Source organism: Nicotiana tabacum, chromosome 19, assembly GCF_000715075.1.
Source record: "Nicotiana tabacum cultivar K326 chromosome 19, ASM71507v2, whole genome shotgun sequence".
Classification (NCBI taxonomy): Eukaryota; Viridiplantae; Streptophyta; class Magnoliopsida; order Solanales; family Solanaceae; genus Nicotiana; species Nicotiana tabacum.
Window position 1 is genome coordinate 115,744,833 of NC_134098.1, and position 23,499 is coordinate 115,768,331.

The 23,499-nt window shown below is 38.0% G+C and overlaps 1 protein-coding gene across 1 annotated transcript; it reads left to right on the forward strand.

Moving 5' to 3' along the window:
- Positions 1-16,799: 16,799 nt before the first annotated feature.
- LOC107824831 (guanosine deaminase-like) lies at positions 16,800-22,961 on the forward strand. The gene is made up of 5 exons (XM_016651636.2): positions 16,800-17,064; positions 17,811-17,870; positions 18,347-18,537; positions 22,371-22,475; positions 22,587-22,961. Exons 1-5 carry the CDS (start codon positions 17,049-17,051, stop codon positions 22,773-22,775), a joined length of 561 nt encoding a protein of 186 aa, XP_016507122.1. The 5' UTR covers positions 16,800-17,048; the 3' UTR covers positions 22,776-22,961.
- The last annotated feature ends 538 nt before the right edge of the window (positions 22,962-23,499 follow it).

Here is a 23,499-nt window from a genome sequence, read left to right on the forward strand (position 1 = left end):
GCGTTTCGCGGCTCTAGCAGGGGGTGCGGGTGCCTGGTCATCAGATCCTCCGGTATGGGTCCTCACCATATGTGAGAAAGAATGGAATACAAAAGTTTAGAATTTTAATGTCAGCAAATTTCGCACGACGAGGAATCAAAGAAGTGTAATTTTCCTAACAGTCCTATAGCCTCCTGAAAATAAGTACAGACGTCTCCGTACCGATTCACGAGACTCTAGTAAATCGGCTTATGACTCACGACACTTATGAACCTAGAGCTTTGATACCAACTTGTCACGACCCAAACTTCATCCGTATAACGTCGTGACGACGCCTAGTCTCTACGACTAGGTAAGCTTAATAAATTGCGGAAAAATAACAATAATGGAAGAAAAACTAAACAACTAACTGGATTAGATACTGAATAACCAATAATAATGCCGCTCGGCATATACAATAACCAAAACACTAGACATACACAGTTTCCCAAAACCCGGAACATCATAAGTCACAAGCTACAGAACGAAACTAGAATCTCTATACACCAGAGTCTAATAAAATAAATACGGAAAGTAGATGACATAGAAGAGAATATAGGGGGACTCCGAGGTATGCGGATGCGACAAATATACTTTGAAGTCTCCGTACAGCAGCAAGCACTCTCAGCTAGTAGCGTGGCTGATAAAAAGTACCTGGATCTGCACACAAAACATGTGCAAAGAGTAGCATGAGTACACCATAATGGTACCTAGTAAGTGCCAAGCCTAACCTCGGTAGAGTAGTGACGGGGTCAGGTCCGGGCCCTACTAGTATATAATAATAATGTAATGACCCAACCGGTCATTTTGACTTTTAGAACCCCGTTCCCTAAAATAAAACTTCTCGGATATGCTTTTAATGATTTATAACTTGCGGGGATGGTTGGTTCGTGATTTGGAAGTGTTTGGGTTGAAATCGAAACACTTGGTTCTTTAAGATGACTTTAAAAGGCCAAGTTTGACTTCGGTCAATATTTTGAAAAATGACCCTAGAGTAGAATTTTGACGATTCCAACAGCTCCGTATGGTAATTTTGGACTTAGGAACGTGTTCAGAATTTTATTTGGAAGTCCGTAGTTAAATTAGGCTTGAAATGGCTAAAACAAAAATTTAAATTTGGAAGTTTGACCGGGGAGTTGACTAGGCACATTTATAAAAGAGGGCATTTGTCCCATTTGCCATTTTTGACGAACTTTGCTTGAGTAGAGGCGACTTTTGACAGATTTTCAAGGACATACATTGGGATAAGTGATTCTAACTCGGATTTGGTCTATATATACAAATATACCATTATTTTCACCATTTAATTAGTGTTTTGAGATTGAAATTTGGGAATTTTTTAGAAATCTCATAGAAACGAATTTTTGAGATTTCGGTATCGATTCAGAGTCAGATTTGAGTGAAACTGGTATGGTTGGACTCGTAATTGAATGGGTTGTCGGATTGCGTAACTTTTACCGGATTTCGAGATGTGGCCCCCATAGGTGAATTTTTAATTAATTTCGGGATTTTATTGAAAATGTAGTATTGTTTTATAGAATTGATTCCTATAAATTTTAGTGATTGTATCGAATTATTTTTGGTTAGATTTGAGCCAATCGAAGTTGGATAATCGAGGAAAAGGCCTACTAGTAGATTAAATTGGAGCAAGACGAGGTAAGTCTCTTGTCTAATCTTGTGAGGGGAAAATTATCTCATAGGTAATTAAAGTAATAATTGTTGCTAATTGTGGGGGCTACGTACGTACGAGGTGATGAGAGTCTGTGGATAGCAATTATTAATACTAAAGTCCGGGTAGTTTAGGACTCAAAGTATGAATTACTTGTGTAAATTGTATCCTTTGTTTAATTAATATTATTTGATATATATTTATATATTGTGAATTGTTAGTTAAAAATATATATTAAAGGATGAAAATCTCATATGATTGAATTTTCTGTTTAAACTAATTAATTATTAAGAGAAATTGTTCTTCCTCCTGAAATTTATCTTAATAAATATACTCTCTTTCCGGAGGTACATAAGAAAATGTCCTCCTTTCTTGTGGAGCGGACCGAACGCCTCGGCAGTATAGATGCATCTATGGATCATGCCACACGTCCCTCGACAGTGTACACGATACTCTGGATCGGACCATACGACCTCAGCAGAAATGGTGCTTAATAATAATAATAATTACACGATACTTTAATAGTTTATTTCAGCTTGCGAAGCAAATTGATAAATTGAAAACTCCTTGGAATTTAATGAATTATTATTCAACACGATACTTTGATGGTTTATTGTAGCTTGTGAAGCTAATTGATAAATTAAAAATCTTTGGAATTTAAGAATTATTATCCCTGCTTGCTAAGGAATTATTGTTATTCATGTAAATGAGATTAATTGATAAATTGGAAATTTATTGGAATTGAAGGAGTTTAGTTAATATATTGAGAATTGTTGCATTTGAAGGAATTTAATTATTTTTGCTGGTTAAATAAATTATTGTTATATTCTGTGAATCATGCTGAATTATATATTCTAGTTTTATTTCAATTATTATTATTGACCCGTAGTGAGTGTCAAAGTCGGCCATCTCGTCTCTACCACTTCGAGATTAGGCTTGATACTTACTGGGTTCATGTTATTTAGGTACTCATACTACACTTGATGCACTTTTTGTGCAGGACCCGGGGCAAGTACTAGTGGAGGACCTATCATCTTACACCCACGTTATCTAGAGGCGTAGTGGTGAGCTGCCTTTCTAAGCCGTTCTGCAGCTACCGAGTGCCTCTTCTTGTATTTTTAATTCTGTCTATTTTCATTTCAGACAGTATTTGAATTTTTGTATAATCTACTAGATGCTCATACACTTGTGACACCAGGTCTTGGCACACACATTGGTAGAATTTGGTGTCTTATTATTTTTTTTGGATTTAAATTTATCGTTATATGTTTAATTTATTAGTTGGCTTTCCTAGCTGTAGTGTTGGGCGCCATCATGATCTATAGGTGAAATTGGGCCATGACAACATGGTATCAGAGACCTAGGTTCACGTAGGTCTCACAAGTTATTAGCAGACCTAATAGAGTCTTGCGGATCGGTACAAAGACCTCTGTACTTATCTTCGAAAGGCTATAGGGTGTTAGGAAACTACCTTTCTTCATATTCCACTGTACAATTAATGTAGTGCTAAATATCCTTCTCTTATTCTCTTACAGATGGTGAGAACGCGCTCTAATGAGGTTCCAGACCAGGGAAGAGCTACTCCCCCAGTTGCTAGAGGTCGAGGCAGAGGCCGAAGGAGGGCTCCAGCCCGTGGTAGAGGGCGAGAACGTCCCAGGACTGTTCCAGTTATGCCGCCAATAGGTCCAGAAGAGAATCCCATTGTTGAGAAACAAGGTGAGGTGCATGTAGCAGAGCCAGCTACGGTGGATTTCACATCTGCACCGGGATTTCAGGATGTTATGGGTCGTATATTGTGGTTCATGAACAATATGACTCAAGCCGGTTTATTTTCGAGAGACCCAGCCACATCTCAGGCGGGCGGGGGAGCACAGACACCTACCGCACAGGCTCATGGACAGACAACTACTGTATATCAGACCCAGGGTGCACTACCCGTGGGTGGAACCCAGCCAATGGCAGCAGCTACACCTGAGCCCAGGCCAGCTGCAACCGCTGATCCGCAGAAACTATTGGACATATGAACTAGACTACATCCTCCTGTCTTTAGGGGTGAGCGACATGAGGATCCCCAGGATTTCATTGATTGGTGCAAGGATAGACTGTACACCATGAGGATATTTGAGTCTCATGGGGTAGACTTTGCTACTTTTCAGCTAAAGGGTAGAGCCCGTAGATGGTGGCAGTCTTATGTTCTTGGCAGACCAGCAGATTCTCCTCCCATTACTTGGGACAGATTCACCCGTATTTTCCTGGACATGTATATTCCACCCTCTCAGAGGGAAGAGTTGAGGTTTCAGTTTGAGCAGCTCCAGCACGGTCAGATGTCAGTGACCGATTATGAGGCGAGGTTTTATGAGTTATCTCGCCATGCACTTATGATACTCCCTACTGAGGTGGAGAGAGTGCAGAGGTTTGTTGCGGGTTTATATACTGGCATTCAGTCCACTATGGCTCGAGAGGTTGAGATGGGCACTTCTTATGAGTTGATCATAGAGATAGCCTGTAGAATTGAGGGTGTACGTCAGCGGAGCCAAGAGCAGGTTACGAGAGATAAGCGGTTTAGGTATTCTGGAGAGTTCAGAGGTGCTACGTCTGGAGGCAGAGGTCAGTTCGTGAGAGGGCAGTCCAGCAGGCCCCCATATCCAGCACCACCGCCTCCTCGAGGTGCTCCAGTGCGACCTTATCTCAGTGCTATACCAAATATTTCTTATCGCCCAGCAACTATTCAGGGTCCTCTCAGTGGGTGTTCAGTTTCCCAGGGCCATACTTTTAGTCAGTAGCCCATTGCACCGAAGAGTTGTTACGAGTGCCGGGACCCCAGTCACATGCATAGATTCTGCCCCAGGCTGCAGGGTAGACCGGTGCAGCAGGGTCAGCAGCTTATGCTTACCGGACCAGTTGCTCCACCAGTAGTCCGACCACCAAGAGGTGGAGGACGGGTGGGTAGGGGCTGTCCTAGAGGTGGAGGTCAGCCAGGCGGAGGCCAGCAATTGGCACTCCAGCTCAGTTTTATGCTTTTCTGGCCAGACCAAATGCAGAGGCCTTAGATGCCGTGATTTCAAGTATTATTTCTGTTTGCGGCAAAGATGCCTCAATATTAATTGATCCAGGATGTACGTATTCATATGTGTTATCTCTATTTTCTCCATTCATGGGTGTTTCTTGTGAGTCCTGGAGTACTCCTGTTTATGTGTCCACTCCTGTGGGTGATTTCGTTGTTGTGAACCGGATCTACCGGTCCTGTATTTTTTACATTCTGTGGTTATGAAACTAGAGCGAATTTCCTATTGCTTGAGATGATCGATTTTGAAATTATTCTGGGAATGTACTGGTTATCTCCATATCATGCTATTATAGATTGTCATGCCAAGACTATTACCTTGGATATTCCAGCATTGCCTAAGATGGAGTGGAAGGGTTCGTCTGTTAGTTCATTTAATCGAGTTATTTCTTTTATAAAGGCTCAACACATGGTTGAGAAAAGTTTGTTTGGCTTATCTAGCCTATGTTCGGGATACTATTGTAGAGACTCCGACTATTGATTCAGTGCCTGTAGTTCGGGAGTTCTCTGATGTATTTCCTTAAGATCTTCCAAGTATGCCACCTGATCCTGATATTGATTTTTGTATTGACTTGGCTCCAGATACCCAGCCTATATCTATCCCACCGTATCGCATGGCTCCGAAAGAATTAAAAGAACAACTTGAGGAGTTACTAGCCAAAGGGTTCATCAAACCGAGTGTATCGACTTGGGGTGCACCAGTATTATTTGTGAAGAAAAAGGATGGAACAACGCGGATGTGTATTGATTATCGCCAATTGAACAAAGTCACTATTAAGAACAAGTACCCGTTACCGCGTATTAATGATCTATTTGACCAGTTGTAGGGTGCTAGGGTGTTCTCTAAGATCGACTTGTGGTAGGGGTACCATCAGTTGAAGATTCAGGATTCGGATGTTCCGAAGACTGCTTTTCGGACTAGATATGGTCATTATGAGTTCCTGGTGATGTCCTTCGGTTTAACTAACGCCCCGACAATGTTTATGGATTTGATGAACATGGTATTCAGGACATATATTGATTCGTTTGTCATTGTCTTCATTGATGGCATCTTGATCTACTCGTGCAGTAAGGATGAGCATGAGCAGCATATGAGAGTAGTGCTTTAGACGCCGCGGGAACAAAAGCTATATGCTAAGTTCTCTAAATGTGAGTTTTGGCTAGAGTCTGTAGCATTTTTGGGCCATATTGTATTGAGGTTGATCCCAAAAAGATTGAGGCAGTTCAGAATTGGCATCGTCCCACTTAGGCGACTGAGATCAGGAGTTTCAAAGGTTCAACAGGTTATTATCGTCAGTTCATGGAGGGCTTTTCATCTATTGCAACACCTTTGACCAAATTAACCCAGAAGGGTGCTCCGTTGTGATGGTCTCATGATTGTGAGGTGAGCTTTCAGAAGCTCAAGACATCATTTACTACAACACCGGTGTTTGTGTTGCCTTCCTGTTCGGGGATGTATACAGTGTATTGTGATGTTTCACACATTGGTTTGGGTTGTGTATTGATGCAGAAAGGGAGAGTTATTGCATATGCTTCACTTCAACTAAAGCAATACGAGAAGAATTATCCAGTACATGATTTGGAATTAGCTGCTATTGTTCACACTCTTAAGATTTGGAGGCATTATCTTTATGGGGTGTCTTGTGAAGTTTACACTGATCATTGCAGTTTGCAGTATTTGTTCAAGCAGAGGGACCTAAATCTGAGACAACGCATATGGCTTGAGTTACTAAAAGATTATGATATTACTATCCTGTATCATTCGGGCAAAGCAAATACGGTTGCAGACGCCTTGAGTAGAAAGGCGGAGAGTATGGGTAGTTTGGCTTTCATTTCAGCAGAGGAGAGGCCATTAGCTTTGGATATTCAATCCTTGGCTAACCGACTTGTGAGATTGGATATTTCAGAGCCCAGCCGAGTTCTTGCATGTGTTGTAGCTCAGTCTTCACTATTTGAGCAGATCAAGGCTCGCCAGTATGATGATCCACACTTAATGGTTCTTCGAGAAATAGTACTACGGGGTGGTGCCAAGGAAGTTACTATTGGCGTGGATGATGTTTTGCGACTCTAGGATCGTCTATGTGTTCCTAATGTGGATGGACTGAGAAAAAACATCCTAGAGGAAGAACACAGTTCTCGGTATTCTATTCATCCAGGTGCTACGAAGATGTATCGTGACCTGAGGCAACATTATTGGTGGCGACGAATGAAAAAGGACGTAGTTGAGTATGTAGCTAGGTGTCTGAATTGCCAGCAAGTTAAATACGAACACCAGAGGCCAGGTGGCCTACTTCAGCAGATGACTATACCAGAGTGGAAATGGGAACACATCACTATGGACTTTGTAGTTGGGTTGCCGCGGACCTTGTGGAAGTTTGATGCAGTTTGGGTCATTGTTGACAGGTTGACCAAGTCGGCATATTTCGGTTGCACGACGTGCCTATTTCTATCATATCAGATAGAGGCCCTCAGTTTACTTCACATTTTTGGAGAGCAGTACAGAGTGAATTGGGGACCCGTGTAGAGCTCAGCATAGCCTTTCATCCGCAGACCGACGGGCAGTCAGACCGGACAATTTAGATTTTGAAGGATATGCTCAGGGCATGTGTGATTGACTTTGGAGGTCAGTGAGATCGTTTCTTGCCTTTGGCCGAGTTTGCTTATAATAACAATTACCAATCCACCATCGAGATGGCTCCATTTGAGGCTTTATATAGTCGGCGATGTCGTTCGCCTATCGGGTGATTTGAGCCCGGTGAGGCTAAGTTATATGGTACTGATTTGGTGAAGGATATCTTGGAAAAGGTAAAGTTGATTCAGGAGCGACTCCGTACAGCGCAGTCCATACAAAAGAGTTACGCGGATCAGAAAGCGCGTGATTTATCATTTATGGTAGGTGAAAAAGTTCTTTTGAAGGTTTCGACGATGAAGGGAATCATGAGATTTGGGAAAAGGGGAAATTGAGCCCAAGGTTTATAGACCCATTTGAGGTGTTGAGATGAGTTGGGGAGATTGTTTATGAGCTTGCATTGCCTCCCAGTCTATCGAGAGTTCATCCGGTTTTCCATGTATCTATGCCCAGGAGGTATCATGCCGACCTATCATATGTGTTAGACATCATCATAGTTCAGCTAAATAATAGCTTGGGTTATGAAGAGCAACTAGTTACCATTGTTGATAAACAAGTTCGCCAGTTGAGGTCCAAGAGGATTTCTGCAGTAAAAGTCTAGTGGAGGGGCCAACCAGTCGAGGAAGCGACTTGAGAGGTCGAGAAAAATATGCGGAGCAGATATCCACACTTATTTAGCACTTCAGGTATAATTCTACACTCGTTCGAGGACGAACGTTTGTTTAAGAGGTGGAGAATGTAATGAACCAACCAGTTATTTTGATTTTTAGAATCCCGTTCCCTAAAATAAAACTTCTCGGATGTGCTTTTAATGATTTATGACTTGCGGGAATGGTTGGTTCGGGATTTGGAAGTGTTTGGGTTGAAATCGGAACACTTGGTTCTTTAAGATGGCTTTAAAAGGCCAAGTTTGACTTCGGTCAACATTTTGAGAAAATGACCCCAAAATAGAATTTTGACGATTCCAACAGCTCCGTATGGCGATTTTGGATTTAGGAGCGTGTTCAGAATTTTATTTGGAAGTCCGTAGTTAAATTAGGCTTGAAATGGCTAAAATAAGAATTTAAGTTTGGAAGTGATACTGGGGAGTTGACTTTTTGATATCGGAGTCGAAATCCAGTTCTGAAAATTTTCATAGCTCCGTTATGTCATTTATGACTTGTGTGCAAAATTTTAGGTCAATCGGACTTGATTTGATAGGTTTCGACATCGAAGATAGAAGTTAGAAATTTTAAGTTTCATTAAGCTTGAATTGGAGCATAATTCGTTGTTTTAGCGTCATTTTATGTGATTTGAGGTTTCAAATAAGTTCGTATGATGTTTTAGGACCTGTTGGTATATTTTGTGGAGGTCCCGAGGGCCTCGGGTAAGTTTCGGATGGTTAACGGATCAAAAGTTGGACTTAAAAAGCTGCTGCAATTTTTTTTCTCTTCTGCTGGATATTCTGGACTAAGATCGAGCCCAGGGTCGAATCCAGGGACGAGGCTCAGAATCGAGCCCTGACACTACTAGAAATCCGGTAAAAACCGACCAACTTTGGTCGATAATGGCCAATAACCGTCCAAAACGCGAGCATTTACGTGTGGACGGTATTTTAGGGGTTGAAAAGGCATACCGACCAACTTTGGTCGGTCAATTAAATTCAAAAACAAATATTGCAAAAAAAAAAAACCGACCAAAGTTGGTTGAATTTTTTCCGACCAAAGTTGGTCGGTATTTTAATTATGTAATCAAAAGATTCACCATCTAGGAATCAAACCGGGGTATGTATTGTGGCAAGATACTATTCTACTACTAGACCATTGGTGCATTTTATTTTAAGACTGTCTTTTATTTGATTTATACTCTTTAATTGTATTTTCGCACGAAAATAACTCACAAAGTTGGTCGGTTATATTAAAAAATAAAATAACCGACCAAAGTTGGTCGGGTTTTTAAAATGATCGACCAAATTAACCAACCAACTTTGGTCGATTTTTTAATATTAAGTTTTATTTATTTTAATTGAAAAACCAACCAAAGTTGGTCGGTTTCGTAAAAAAAATTAAAAATTAAAATATTTTGAAAAATCGACCAACTTTGGTCGGTCGAACTTGGTCGATTTTTGCCGAATTTCTAGTAGTGAAATATCGAGCCCAGCTCGAGGGCCACGATCGAAGGCCCATGTTCGATGCCATGATCGAGGCCATGAGTCATGATCGAAGGCCCAGGCTCGAGGGCCATGATCGAGGCCATGACCGAGGTCCAGGCTCGATGCCATGATCGAGGCCATGACCGAGGTCCAGGCTCGAGGGCCATGATCGAAGCCACGATCGAGGTATAGGCTCGAGGGCCACGATCGAAGCCATGATCGAGGCCCAGTTCCGAAGGCTGTCTCGGAAGATTTATAAAAGAGGGCATTCGTCCCATTTGCCATTTTGACGAGCTTGAGCTTGAGCAGAGACGACTTTTGATAGATTTTCAAGAAAATACATTGGGGTAAGTGATTCTAACTCGAATGTGGTCTATATACAAAAATATATCATTTTTTTCACCATTTAATTAGTGTTTTGAGGTTGAAATTTGAGAAATTTTTAAAAATTTCAAAGAAACGATTTTTTGAGATTTCGGTATCGATTCGGAGTCGTATTTGAGTGAAACTGGTATGGTTGGACTCGTAATTGAATGAGTTGTCGGATTTCATAATTTTTACAAGATTTCGAGATTTGGGCCCCACATACGAATTTTTAATTAGTTTCGGGATTTTATTGAAAATGTAGTATTTTCTTATAAAATTGATTCCTATAAATTTTAGTGATTGTATCGAATTATTTTTGGTTAGATTCGAGCCAATCGAAGTTGGATAATCGAGGAAAAGGCCTACTAGTGGATTAAATTGGAGCAAGACGAGGTAAGTCTCTTGTCTAATCTTGTGAGGGGAAAATTACCCCATAGGTAATTAAAGTAATAATTGTTGCTAATTGTGGGGGCTACGTACGCACGAGGTGACGAAAGTCCATGCGTAGCTGCTATTAATGCTAAAGTCCGGGTAGTTTAGGACTCAAAGCATGGATTACTTGTGTAAATTATATTCTTTGTTTAATTAATATTATTTGATATATATATATATTTATATATTGTGAATTGTTATATAAAAAAATATATTAAAGGATGGAAATCTCATATGCTTGAATTTTCTGTTTAAACTAATTAATTGTTAAGAGAAATTGTTCTTCCTCCCAAAATTTATCTTAATAAATATACTCTCTTTCCGGAGGTACATAAGAAAATGTCCTCCTTTCTTGTGGAGCGGGCCGAACACCTCGGCAGGATAGATGTATCTATGGATCGTGCCGCACATCCCTCGGCAGTGTACACGACACTCTGGATCGGGCCGTACGACCTCGGTAGAAATCGTTCTTAATAATAATAATTACACGATACTTTGATGGTTTATTGTAGCTTGTGAAGCTAATTGATAAATTGAAAAAATCTTTGAAATTTAAGAATTATTATCCCTGCTTGCTAAGGAATTATTGTTATTCTTGTAAATGAGATTAATTGATAAATTGAAAATTTATTGGAATTGAAGGAATTTAGTTAATATATTGAGAATTGTTGCATTTGAAAGAATTTAATTATTTTTGCTGGTTAAATAAATTATTTTTATATTCTGTGAATTATGCTGAATTATATATTCTAGTTTTATTTCAATTATTATTATTGACCCGTAGTGAGTGTCAAAGTCGGCCATCTCGTCTCTACCACTTCGAGATTAGACTTGATACTTACTGGGTACACGTTATTTACGTACTTATACTACACTTGCTGCACTTTTTGTGGAGGACCCGAGGCGAGTAGTAGTTGAGGACCTATCGTCATACACATACGTTATCCAGAGGCGTAGTGGTAAGCTGCCTTGCTGAGCCGTTCTGCAGCTACCGATGTCTCTTCTTGTATTTTTTTTTTCATTCTGTCTATTTTCATTTCAGACAGTATTTGGAGTTTTGTATAATCTACTAGATGCTCATACACTTGTGACACCAGGTCCTGGCACACACATTGGTAGAATTTGATGTTTTATTATATTCTGGGATTAAAAGTTTAATCAATATATGTTTAATTTATTAGTTGGCTTGCCTAGATGTAGTGTTGGGCGCCATCACGACCTATAGATGAAATTGAGTCGTGATAAATAATACAGATGCTATAATAAACATGAAGTAAAAACGGAGAAGACAATAACAAGTATTCACAAAGCAATAACAACACCGCACAATGATATAACAACAGGGGCGCTCCTGAGATACCGTCTCGTAGTCCCAAAAGTAAATATAAAGGGAGAACTCCCAAGGTACCGCCTCGTAGTTTCAAAAGTAAATATGCATGGAGAACTCTCGAGGAATGCCTCGTAGTCTTAAAAGTAAATGTGCAGGAAGAACTCCCGAGGAACCGCCTCGTAGTCTCAAATGTAAATGTGAAGGGAGAACTCCCGAGGAACCGCCTCGTAGTCTCAAAGTAAATATGCAGTACAGAGGGATCTCCCAAGTAAATTCCTCGTAGTCCCAAAATAAATATGCAGTACAGGAGGATCTCCCGGGATACCGTCCCGTAGTTCCAAAATAAATACGCAACTCAAACAAATAAATATAACAGTTACAGTAAGAAAACCTACAATTTAGACTAAGTACAAGTCAAGAAAGAAACAAGACATACTAAACATGCTGCAAAGAGTTCAAATAGGTAATTAGGACACGTAGACATGCTATTCTAGGCTAACATGATAACTACACATGCTATATACTCAGATAAGATGAAAACAGGCTATTACTCAATAAAAATCAGGGTTTTACACAAATAGCAATGTACGCACTCGTCACCTCGCGTACACGACGCTCACATATCATAACAACACCAAATCCTATGGGGATTTCCCCCACACAAGGTTAGGCAAGCCACTTACCTCGAACCAAGCTCAAATCAATCCGTAACAATATTATTTTCCTTGATTATCCGACTCCGAATGGCCGAAATCTAGCAAAAAATAATTGCATATCATAAATACAACTATAATAGACTAATCTAATTAATGAAATCAAAACTTTAACAAAAATTCCGAAATTCGCCCTAAAAGGTCGACCGGGTCCCACGTCTCAGAATCAGGCAAAAATTACAAAATTCGAAAGCCCATTCACTCACGAGTCCAACTATACCAATTTTATCAAAATCCGACCTCAAATGACCGCTCAAAACCCAAAATCAAACTCTTCAAATCCCTAGCCTCAAACCCCCCAAATTTCACCTTAAATATACATTAACTAGGTGGAAAAATAAATGGGGAAGCAAGATTATTGATCAAAAATAAGCGCAAGGGACTTACCTCACGAAATCCCTCGAAAATGCTCTCAAGAAATCGCCAAACCCGAGCTCAAAATGATGAAAATGGCCAAAATCTCGAAGTCTCGCTTAAGTAGGTTCTGTCCTGGCATTTCCGCACCTGTGGAGCCTGGGCTCGCACCTGCACATCCGCTTGTGCAAAAAAATGAGCGCTTCTACACAAACCACTTACTCCCCTCTGCCTCCGCACCTACGATGAAAGGGCCGCACCTGCGAGTGCGCGCCTGCGGAATCATGTCCGCTTCTGCGGTCTCTCTTCTAGCTCACTCTCTGCATCTGCGAAACTTCAAAAGCATCCGCGGGCTCGCAGATGCGGAAATTCCCTCGCACCTACTATCCTTGTCCATCTCCCCAATCTCGCTTCTGAGCTTGGCCTCTCGCACGTGCGAGTCCGCACCTTCCGCCACCCCACCGCATGTGCGATTACACGAGAAGATTGAAAGCTTCAACAATTACATAAGTCCAAATTTTTGATCCGTTAAGCATCCAAAACTCGCCCGAGGCCCCGGGTATCTCAATCAAACATACCAACAAGTTCTAAAATACCATACGAACTTAGTCGAGCCCTCAAATTACATCAAACAACGCTAAAAACACGAATCACCCTCCAATTCAAACTTAATGAACTTGAAACTTTAAATTTCTACAACCGATGCCGAAACCTACCAAACCACGTCCGAATAACTTCAAATTTTGTACACAAGTCATATTCAACATTACGAACCTACTTCAACTTCTGGAATCGAAATCCGACCCCGATATCAAAAAGTCCACTTTCAGTCAAAATCTCCAAAAAATTAACTTTCGCCATTTCAAGCCTAAATCAGCTACAGACCTCCAAAACACAATCCGAGCATACCCCTAAGTCCAAAATCACCCAACGGACCTAATGGAACTGACGGAACTCCATTCCGGAGTTTTCTTCATACAGTTTCAACTACGGTTAAAATCCTAAGGCTTAAGCTTCCGTTTAGGGACTAAGTGTCTCAAAACACTTCAAATCCAAAAATAAAACCTCCTGACAAGTCACATGAGCTGAAACAGATACGGAAAAAGCGGTAAATAGGGGATCGGAGTTATAACTCTCAAAATGACCGGCCGGGTCATTACGATTATTTAGCAAGAGAATCTAGTTTAATTATTTTTTAAATTTATCATATGAGTAAAATTCGTATTCAAGTTAAAAAAATATCTTAGGATACATAAATTTATTCCATAAAAAGAGAGTTAGAACACAAAGTAAAAAGGTTAATATATTATTAAGAATCAAAAAGTTATACAAGTGTATGAGGAAGCACAATCAAAGTTAAATCCTAAACAGGAACAAGCTTTCAAGACTATATTATAAAGAGTCGACTATCCTATAACGGGATTATTCTTTGTAGATGCCTCTGGCGGAATCGAAATAATATTTGTATGACACACATTACTTGCAAATATCATATCAAGAGGTATGATACTATTAGCAATAATAGAAAGTAGTGTACCAACAACGATTTTATTGTGAGGCCATCCACTTTAGATTTGATATACCTCTTCAAACAACTTAAATAGCCATCACAAATATATCAAAGCAGAGCAATAATGCTAATTTATAAGGAAAGCAAAATTGATAATATGGGATGAAGCACTTATGGCTAAGTGTCAAACAGAGTTCTAGAGATATATTGGATATTAATTAACCATTTGGTGAAAATTAATGGGTTGGGAGGTAATTTATGTCAAGTACTACCAGTAGTTCCAAAATCGACAAAAGCAGAGACTGTAAAAGCTAGCTTGCCAAAGTTATACTTCTGGCCTCAAATGAAAAAGATTCAACTAACAAGAAATATAAAGTAAGAACAAATCCAGTATTCAGTGTCTTCTTGTTTCGTGTTGGAAACAAATAAGAGCATCCAATAAAAGATGAGTTGGTTCTTCCTAACACTTGGTTATCAATCCCAATGGTAATAGTAGTGCATTTAATAAGAAAATTATTTATATCATTAGATTAAAACGCAATTTGTGCAAATTGCATGATAGAATTAAAAAAATATCTTAGCTAGCAGAAATGAATATGTTAATCAACTAAATAAAAGATTGATTGCACAATTTTATAGTAAAAATAAAATATTTTTCTATTTTTGACTCATCAGAAAATAATACCAATAATTACTACCAAGAAGAATATTTAAATACTTTAATACTAAGTGGCATTCTACCCTATATTTTTGTTGTCAAGTTTATTATTTCTTACGTATGTTAATGTCACCGTATATATAATAGACTAAGTTGATCTTCCATTGTATATAGGTTGATTTTGAAGAAAAATATGCCCGTCATGCTACTGAAAAGCTTAAATACGCCGAATAGCTTATGTAATAACACACATATGGTATATAGAAGTTTTGACAATAAATCACACATGCAAAAAATATGATATTGGTCAATGTGCTTCTAAGTTATTCTTATCCCTCAATTCAACTTTCGTCTTTCGAAACTAAGGAATATTTTTTTAAATTTGTGTGAAAATAATTTTTAGTATGTTTATGTTTTGCAAATATAATAAATAAAGTACAAGGACAAACATCCTAAATATTGGACTATATTTACCGCAATATGTTTTCTTGCACGAACAACTGTATGTTGCACTTTCAAGAGGGATATCAAGATCGACAACAAGAGTTCTCGCTAAGGCAGAGTAACCAAAGCATTAAGAGGGAACATACACAAAAAAATATTATCCACAAAGAAGTGTTCTTTAAGATACCATCACATTAAATACTTTTAAACCATAATACATAATTATTCAACTAACATGACAAAATTGATTATTTATGTAAGTTTTGTGATGTCCTTTTATTTTAAATTCATGTATTATGCTATTGTAATAATATTTTTCGGCATTTAGATGATTGTTGTATTATTTTACATAAAATTTCTCTTATTAATTAAATTTTATTGTTCCTTCATATAAATAATTGTTTAAATTATCACGTGCCATTATTAATTGCATAGAGGTGTTCGTAACACGTAAAGGTAGACAATAACAATCCTAGGAAGATCTTTTCGTATTTAAAATTACTAGTCAATAGTACGCGCGTTGTGCGTGTACCTTATCTAAATGAGTAAAAAGTTTTAAAAAATTATATAAATATTTTATTTAAAATTATGTTTGAATTATAAAATTAAAGTGCAAGTCCTGAAAATGAAGAATATTGAACTCAATAAGGACAAATAGTTCCACAAAGAAGTTCTCAATCGCGGTAAATATTTTGAAAAAGAAAAAAATCATCTGTCAATATACAAAGATTAAACAATAGTAATTTATCACGATTAAGTGACAAAAAAGGTGAAAATATATATTAATTAACTATGATTCAGTAATAATATTAAATATAAAGACAAATATCATAAATATAATATGTGTTGTAATATTATAAAACATATTATTTTTATGCTTAGTTACGAGATTTATAGTAACTACGTAAAAGGAAGTTCTTGTATACATAGACTAATGTAGAATATATGAATAATACTGTTCTTTTCCTTATTTGAAGTAAATTATCAAATGAATTTAAACTCCTAAAATTATAGGATCTAATTCAATAAGGAAAGATATAATAATTAAAATTTAGTTGATTTCAAAGTTTAAAATATTAGGAAAATAATTTAAATGACTATTTTGTCTAATATGAAATTTAATTTTAAAGAATAAAAAGGGCGAGCGACATCCCTCTAAGGGCTTTCGTACTTTAATATAGTATAAATATTTAATTATTATTTTAAAAGTAGTTATATAATATATTATATATATAATTATTATTTTAAGATATATATAATTATTATTTTGAGAACGACTGGATATCATTTGAGCTCAATGGAGACAATGAAGAAGAAGAACATCATCCCGCGTAATTTTCTATTCTTTTTGGAAATGTCCAGAAAAAATTTGGTCACATCCACCGCTTTTTAGTTGTACACAGAATCCAGTCACGGTATCCTATTTTGTCTTCTATATTTTCCACCCCTTTTTACCTTTGCTTTATCCTCAGCCAATCACTAGGTCTCTTTCTCTCTCTCTAAATCTCTCTTTCTCTTTTTTCTTACGTACACAGTGAGTTATATTATAAGTAGAAAAAAATACGTGGTTCATTTTTGACTTTGCCTACTTTCCACGTTTATTTCCTATCTCTATATCTATATATTTCTCTCCCTCTTCCCTTCCCCCAAACTAACTCAATCTTTTCTTTTCCATCAGTAACCCATTTTGCCCAAATTTCTTTTCTTTGCATCTAAGGTTCAATTTCATCATGGAAGAAGCTAATGGTAAGTGATATGTACATCTTTCTGGGAATTTTCTTGACTTGAAAATCCAGTCTGATAATGGTTTTTTCCCTTTTTGGTTTAATCTTGATTCATTTGGGGACTCGTTGTATTTTCCCATTGTGTCTCTTCTTCAGTTTTTTGGCCAAATTTGGATCTTTATTCAGTTTTTTTAGTGTGGTTTGATTAATTCTTTCATTGGATTGTATCTGGGCAATGGGCATGATCTGGTCTTTGGGTTTGTGGGTTGACTGAATAAAACTTCATTGTTTTGTAGTTACGACCAGTTGAATTGCGATCCATGCCTTTTGTTTATTGTGACTTGGCAAATTTACAGAATTCATACTGTTTTGACTTCCTAAATTAAAGATAATTATGATCATGGGACCATGGTCTATGTACTTTGAACTTGTTTTGCTACTATGTTGTGCTGTTTCCTATTTTATCAAGCAATGGTGTATGTATATTGCTTTACTGAGGTGTGTTGCATTATGAGCTATATTGCAGCATGATCAGTTTCTTGATCACGAATTGGAGTACTAAATGAGATCCTGGTTACCACCCTTTTTATTTATTCAATTACTTATTTGTGCTTGTTGTATATGTCTTTCTGTATCTAAAGGTGGAGAATTTTTAGACCCCCATCTTGCTGCAGTCTTATTTTGGTGCTGAATGTTCTGAATTTTCAGTTTTACAAATTTGTTCATCAAGTTGTATAGCTTTTCTTACTTCCTTTCGTCATTGTTCAGTTGTTGAAGCGAAGGATGGAACTATCTCGGTAGCATCTGCATTTGCTGGTCACCAAGAAGGTAATCTAAAATTCTTCTATTCCTGTTAGTCTTTGCTCTCAGTTTCTTACACATTTTACTAACATAAAACTTATAAAAATTGTTTGTCTAGTGTTTCTTCATTACATACATGCACTGAAAGGACCTTGATTCAAACTATATGTATCTGCACACTGTAAAATGTTTTACTTGCATTTATCTTTGTATATTGACTTATAATCAGATGGACATACATGTAACTAGATGGCCCTTTGATTTTACTTTATTTTGTTTCTTGCTTGTATATTGTACTGCCCTGGATGATTACTTTTCGAAGTCTTGTTGTAGCTATTCATCCAGTTATAGTAGGAAGAATGTGAATGATCTAATATTTGCCTGCCTTTTGGGAAAAAAAGTGTATCAGTAATGTTTATTTGAGTAAATGTTAAACTCTTCAAAAAAGAAAAAGAAAATGAATGAACGTTAAAATTCTCTTTGTCCTCTGGAATTTTCACCAGCTGTACAGGATAGAGACCACAAATTCTTGACACAAGCAGTCGAAGAAGCTTACAAGGGTGTAGAATGTGGACATGGAGGCCCTTTTGGTGCTGTCGTTGTTCGCAATGATGAAGTAGTTGTTAGCTGCCACAACATGGTTTTGCAGTATACTGACCCTACAGCTCATGCAGAAGTTACGGCAGTAAGAGAGGTTAGTGTTCCAACTCCATCATATGTTCTGCGATATACAATTCTTGCCAATCCGTGTGAATTCAAAGGATGATCCTTTTGAAATAATATGCTGGAGGCGACATGTTGCTGGTCCAGACTACTGTCATTTTTCCTTTTGGGTTGTGTTCTCACTCCATTCTTCATGTCCAATTGTCTGGTGACTCTGTTTGCTGAAGCTTTCTCTAGTTCCAAGTTCTAGCCGAACTAGTTTATGAGGTAGTCTGGCTTTATACCGTGATTGCCCCTTTTCTGGAACAGTATGGACTTGTAATCCTTGGGCATGTAGGATAAGTTGGCTGCTCGTGCCAATGCTTATCGATCTATTGTGTAATACTGGTACCAGAAGTACTATATGCTCTTTCATTATGCCCAACATCTTTTATTCCTCATCTTATATTGATTAATTCTCTAAAGTGAAGAATCCATTTAAAAGATGTGTGTTCTAGCTGTCACTTCTTCTTCCATTAAGGAATTCTGTTTAGGCTGGTTATGCTGCTGGGATAGCTAGCTTTCCTATCACCGCAACAAAATATTATCTCTTCGTCCCAAATCTGGATAACCCGATTCATCTGTATTTAGAAGAAATGGAGTCCAACAATGAAGATAAAGTTAACATTAGTATGGAGAAAACTTCAAAGACCATGTTAATAAGGCAGACACAATGTTGGGATATTCCAAAATAGAATACCTGACAGTTAAGTTGGGACAAAGGGATTATATTGTCCCACGCATAATTTCAATAATGCATGTCCACATTTTGCATTTCCTCAAGTTTTTGTGGCTCTGTTGTCCCTTCTTGATGAGGTAATAGAGTCTTTTTGTTCTTTTTAGATAAGTAGAACCCTTTTTTCTCGAGGTCTTGCAATTCTTTATATTGAACTTTTCCTTGTGTAGTGATCTTGAACTCAAAAGTGACGGAATCTCCACCCCTTTTGTCAATTCAATCTTCTTCGTTTTCATCGGTACAATCCTTGAATGCTCTGTGAGGTGCATTTAGCTACTAGCACTGCAACAAAATATAGCTTGGGATTTATAGGAATTTAAACTCCAAGCTGAATCTCTTCCATTAAAGAATTTAGCTTGGGATGGATATGCCGCTGGTATAGCTTGGGTTCCCAGCACATTACAAAATATTTCTCGGTTTCGAGCCGTGGAATCAGCTATTCACTTGCATCAGGGTAGGCTGCCTACATCACACCTTGGGGTGTGGCCCTTCCCTCAGACCCTGCGTAATGCGGGATACTTCGTGCACTGGGCTGCACTTCTTTTATTGGTTTGGACACAAATTTATTCTGTTCAAGTAGAAGTTGAGTGCAAAAGTAAAGACAAAATTAATGTTTTGAAGAATTTGGGTATTATGATGGTACCCTTTTTATTGTACAATACTGGAGGAAGTGTTGAAGAGGATACGGAGGAAGCATCAAAGGCCCTTTTAAGAAAGCAGAACTACTTTTTGGGTTAAACCAATAGACAAATATAAAATGCAGAACGGTTAAGACAGAGGGATCATATTGTATGTCCATCATTTCAATGCTGCATGTCTGCATTTTGCTTTTCTTCAAATTTTTGTGGGTAAGTTCCCTCTCCTTGATGAATGCTTATTTCTTGTGTTCTTATGATTCTTCATATTGAACTTTTCCTTGATGTGCAGTGCTCTTGAACTCAAAAATGACAGCATCAACACCCTCTTTGTCAAGTCATTCTTCTTCATTTTCCTTGGTATAATCCTTTTTTATTTTTGAGAAAGGCGGCCTTGTATAAATCATCGACACCAAAAACTGTTGGTAGCCATATTTACAGGCTCAAAAAGAGCAAAAATCATCCTTATTCTTCTCACAAGGATTCCTTTTACAAGGATTCTATCTAGACCTGCTTCATTTACATAGTTTCATTACACCAGAAATGAAATAACAATATACAATTCATTTTTGTCCTCTTGATTGAGTTGCATCTATCTTCAAACCATCTTGCATTTCTTTCCTCCAGAAAATCCACCATATGCAAGCTGGGATTATGCTCCACTATTCCTTTTGTCTAACACTGTCCTTGGTACAATCCTCTTAATGATCTGTAAGGTGTATTGTGGAACTAAATTCTAGCTGGTACTGCTTTATTATCCCTTTTAACTTAAACTGAGACTTTATGTCTTGACTTTGGTTTAGAAAGATAGATTCTTTATAACTAAGAACTGATTATCTTGTAGTTTCTGCTGCATATGTTGGACTATTATAAGAAAATATGAGAATTCCAAAAAAGAAGAAGCAATAGACCAAGTTCTACTTATATAGTTGGAGAAATGATCAAAGCACATAAGAGAACTAGATCAGTGGGGATATATATTTGAACTGGATGTTGGTTCAGAGAAACCACACCTTAACCCTTGGTGGAAAGGCCCATGGACCTTGTAATGCTACTTTGGCGCAGTACATTACTGGAGGACAAAAATTGCAACTGAGAGAGCAATTGCTTCACCAATAACTGTTGTTAGGCTTTAAGTTGTGCAGGTTACGGCTGCATAGCCATCCAAATATCCCTTTGAGATTGCTGGGACCCCTTGCATCCTTAAAGTGTGACACTTAACACATGCACACTAGGATGTTGCAAGGGGGAGCAGCAATATCGTAGCATGATGTGGCCAAAGTGATTGACTACTTTGGATTGCCCAGCTATCAAAGATATTAAATAAATTCAACCTATTAACAGCGTGTCAATACCAAACAAAGTTGGGGTCAACTATAGTCAAAAATCATTGCGCTCTATCGGGCATAAGAATGAATTCATTGCCACGAGGATTCAACATAATTGGACTATCTCTATGCTGTGGACTTACCGAACCCTTCTCCTTTGTTCAGAACTTTTTTTAATTTTTGGATTGGAAGGTGGTGGAGGGGATTCTCATAGTGAGGGTTCCCCATATTACTATTCGCCATCATGTTATTGCACGGTAAGCATAGTAGGATGTTGAGGGGTTGAACAGATGTTGGTTGAATACATACCTGGAGTCAAATTCCCCCCCCCCCCCCAAACCACAATTCTTTTACGGGCGATGTCAATACTTTGTGGCAAAGTTCATGGCCACTAATTATTCTGGACCGCTGTTTCTTAGGTTGATATGCAGGTTTAAAATGGCAGATTGTGGAAAAAAGGTAGTTGGTAGAGAAAATGAATATAATTCTAGTGATAGGATTACTATGAACCCCAAACTTCTCTGACTGTGGCCGTTGGTGTGAGTGCTAGAATTTTTTGCTTTAGCTTCTGCTATATTTGCTTGTTCTCCAGCCAAAAATGTTTACAATGGATTTTCACAATCCAATGTTACGGAGTTGACATGTATTTGAGTTCCCTTACGAATTGGTGTTCAGTTAGAACTGATCATATGCAGCTTTGTGATGTCATTGTCAACTGACATCTCCATTTAGTGAGCAGTGGGACGAATCAACTGACATCTCCATTTAGTGAGCAGTAGGATGATGTGAAAAGGCGTCATCTTATACTTTTGAAGATTCATAGTTTGAAAAATAAGATGCACTTGATGCATCAGATCTCTCTGGTCAAGTAACAAGCACTTATTGAGGTTAAAATAAAGTTAGTTGACTAGTTATGAGATACCTGTCTGAACTATGAAGCAGCTTTGTGATGCCATGGTCTATATGAAAATGGATTATGCTAGACAAAGAAGGGGTGGTTAGGCGTTAGTTGTCATGTGATACATACAGAATTCTCCTTTGTTTTTCTGTTTTATGGAACTAATATTTGTGTTAAGTATTTTTCTCGCCCCTGATCTTTTGCTCATCACTTTTGACACATCTTCAGGCATGTAAAAAACTCAATCGATTTGAGCTCTCAGATTGTGAGATATATGCTTCTTGTGAGCCCTGTCCGATGTGCTTTGGTGCTATCCATCTATCACGTATTAAGGTGTATACTTGTGCCTTAGACTCTTTCCCATTATGTTATTCTTTTGAACTGAACATGCTCCTCCTTTTCGTTTTGACAATGCTGATGCTTCTACCTATATCCTTTGCACAGAGGTTGGTATATGGAGCCAAAGCTGAAGCTGCAATTGCTATTGGGTTTGATGATTTCATTGCGGATGCTCTTAGAGGTACTGGATTTTATCAGAAGGCTCAGTTAGAGATCAAGAAGGCTGATGGTAAGGGAGCCCTTATAGCGGAGCAAGTATTCGAGAAGACCAAAGAAAAGTTTACCATCTATTGAGAGAGGACGTAAAACGTAAGGGAAGAAGACTACAGTCATCTGATTTCATTACTGATCCTGATGTTGATAAACTAATTATGCTTTCTCTGAATAATATTTCTAAGACGCTCATTTTCTCAAATTGTATGTATCTGTTGAACTTAACATGTGGATACCAGTCAGCTCGACAAGCCTCTTTCTTTTTCCCTTTTCTGTGCTGGTGCTATCTCATTAAACTGAGTAAGTCTTGATATGATGGAGTTCATATGGGCAAAGTCTCTTCTGGGTAGTGTAAAACCTATAACGATTTAAGTACTAATTTTGAAGTGGGAACAGAGATGACAACCAATAATACAATGACTCCGCTCCATAATCACATAATGGTGATGGATGTAAAGCTAGAAAGCACTTGATCACAACCTAGGATAAAACACAGGGATCTGGAAGTTATAGCTTGTTCAAGCATCGGGAATAAATATTTCAATGAGTGTTGTCAAAAGTGAAAAGCTCTAAAAAGCGCTCCAGGTCAATTGGGGCTTTAAGCACAAAGCGCAATCTAGATAAAAAAAGGCGCAATGGAAGAAAAAAATAAAAATATGTATGTAGTTTAAGATAAAACTAACAAATCCATTCATACTGTTTTCCTTTTAACAACTAATACACCTATTTGCCGATTATATATGTAGTCTAGCATTGCTCCATTCAAGATAGAACTCATGGGCAATAAGGGGCATGTCTTGGTGCC

Bases quoted from the DNA above. Each gene is read 5' to 3' on its own strand.
- LOC107824831 (XM_016651636.2), top strand. The intron at 17,871-18,346 runs GTAATCTAAAAT...AATTTTCACCAG, and splicing joins ATTTGCTGGTCACCAAGAAG to CTGTACAGGATAGAGACCAC. The intron at 18,538-22,370 runs GTTAGTGTTCCA...ACACATCTTCAG, and splicing joins AAGTTACGGCAGTAAGAGAG to GCATGTAAAAAACTCAATCG.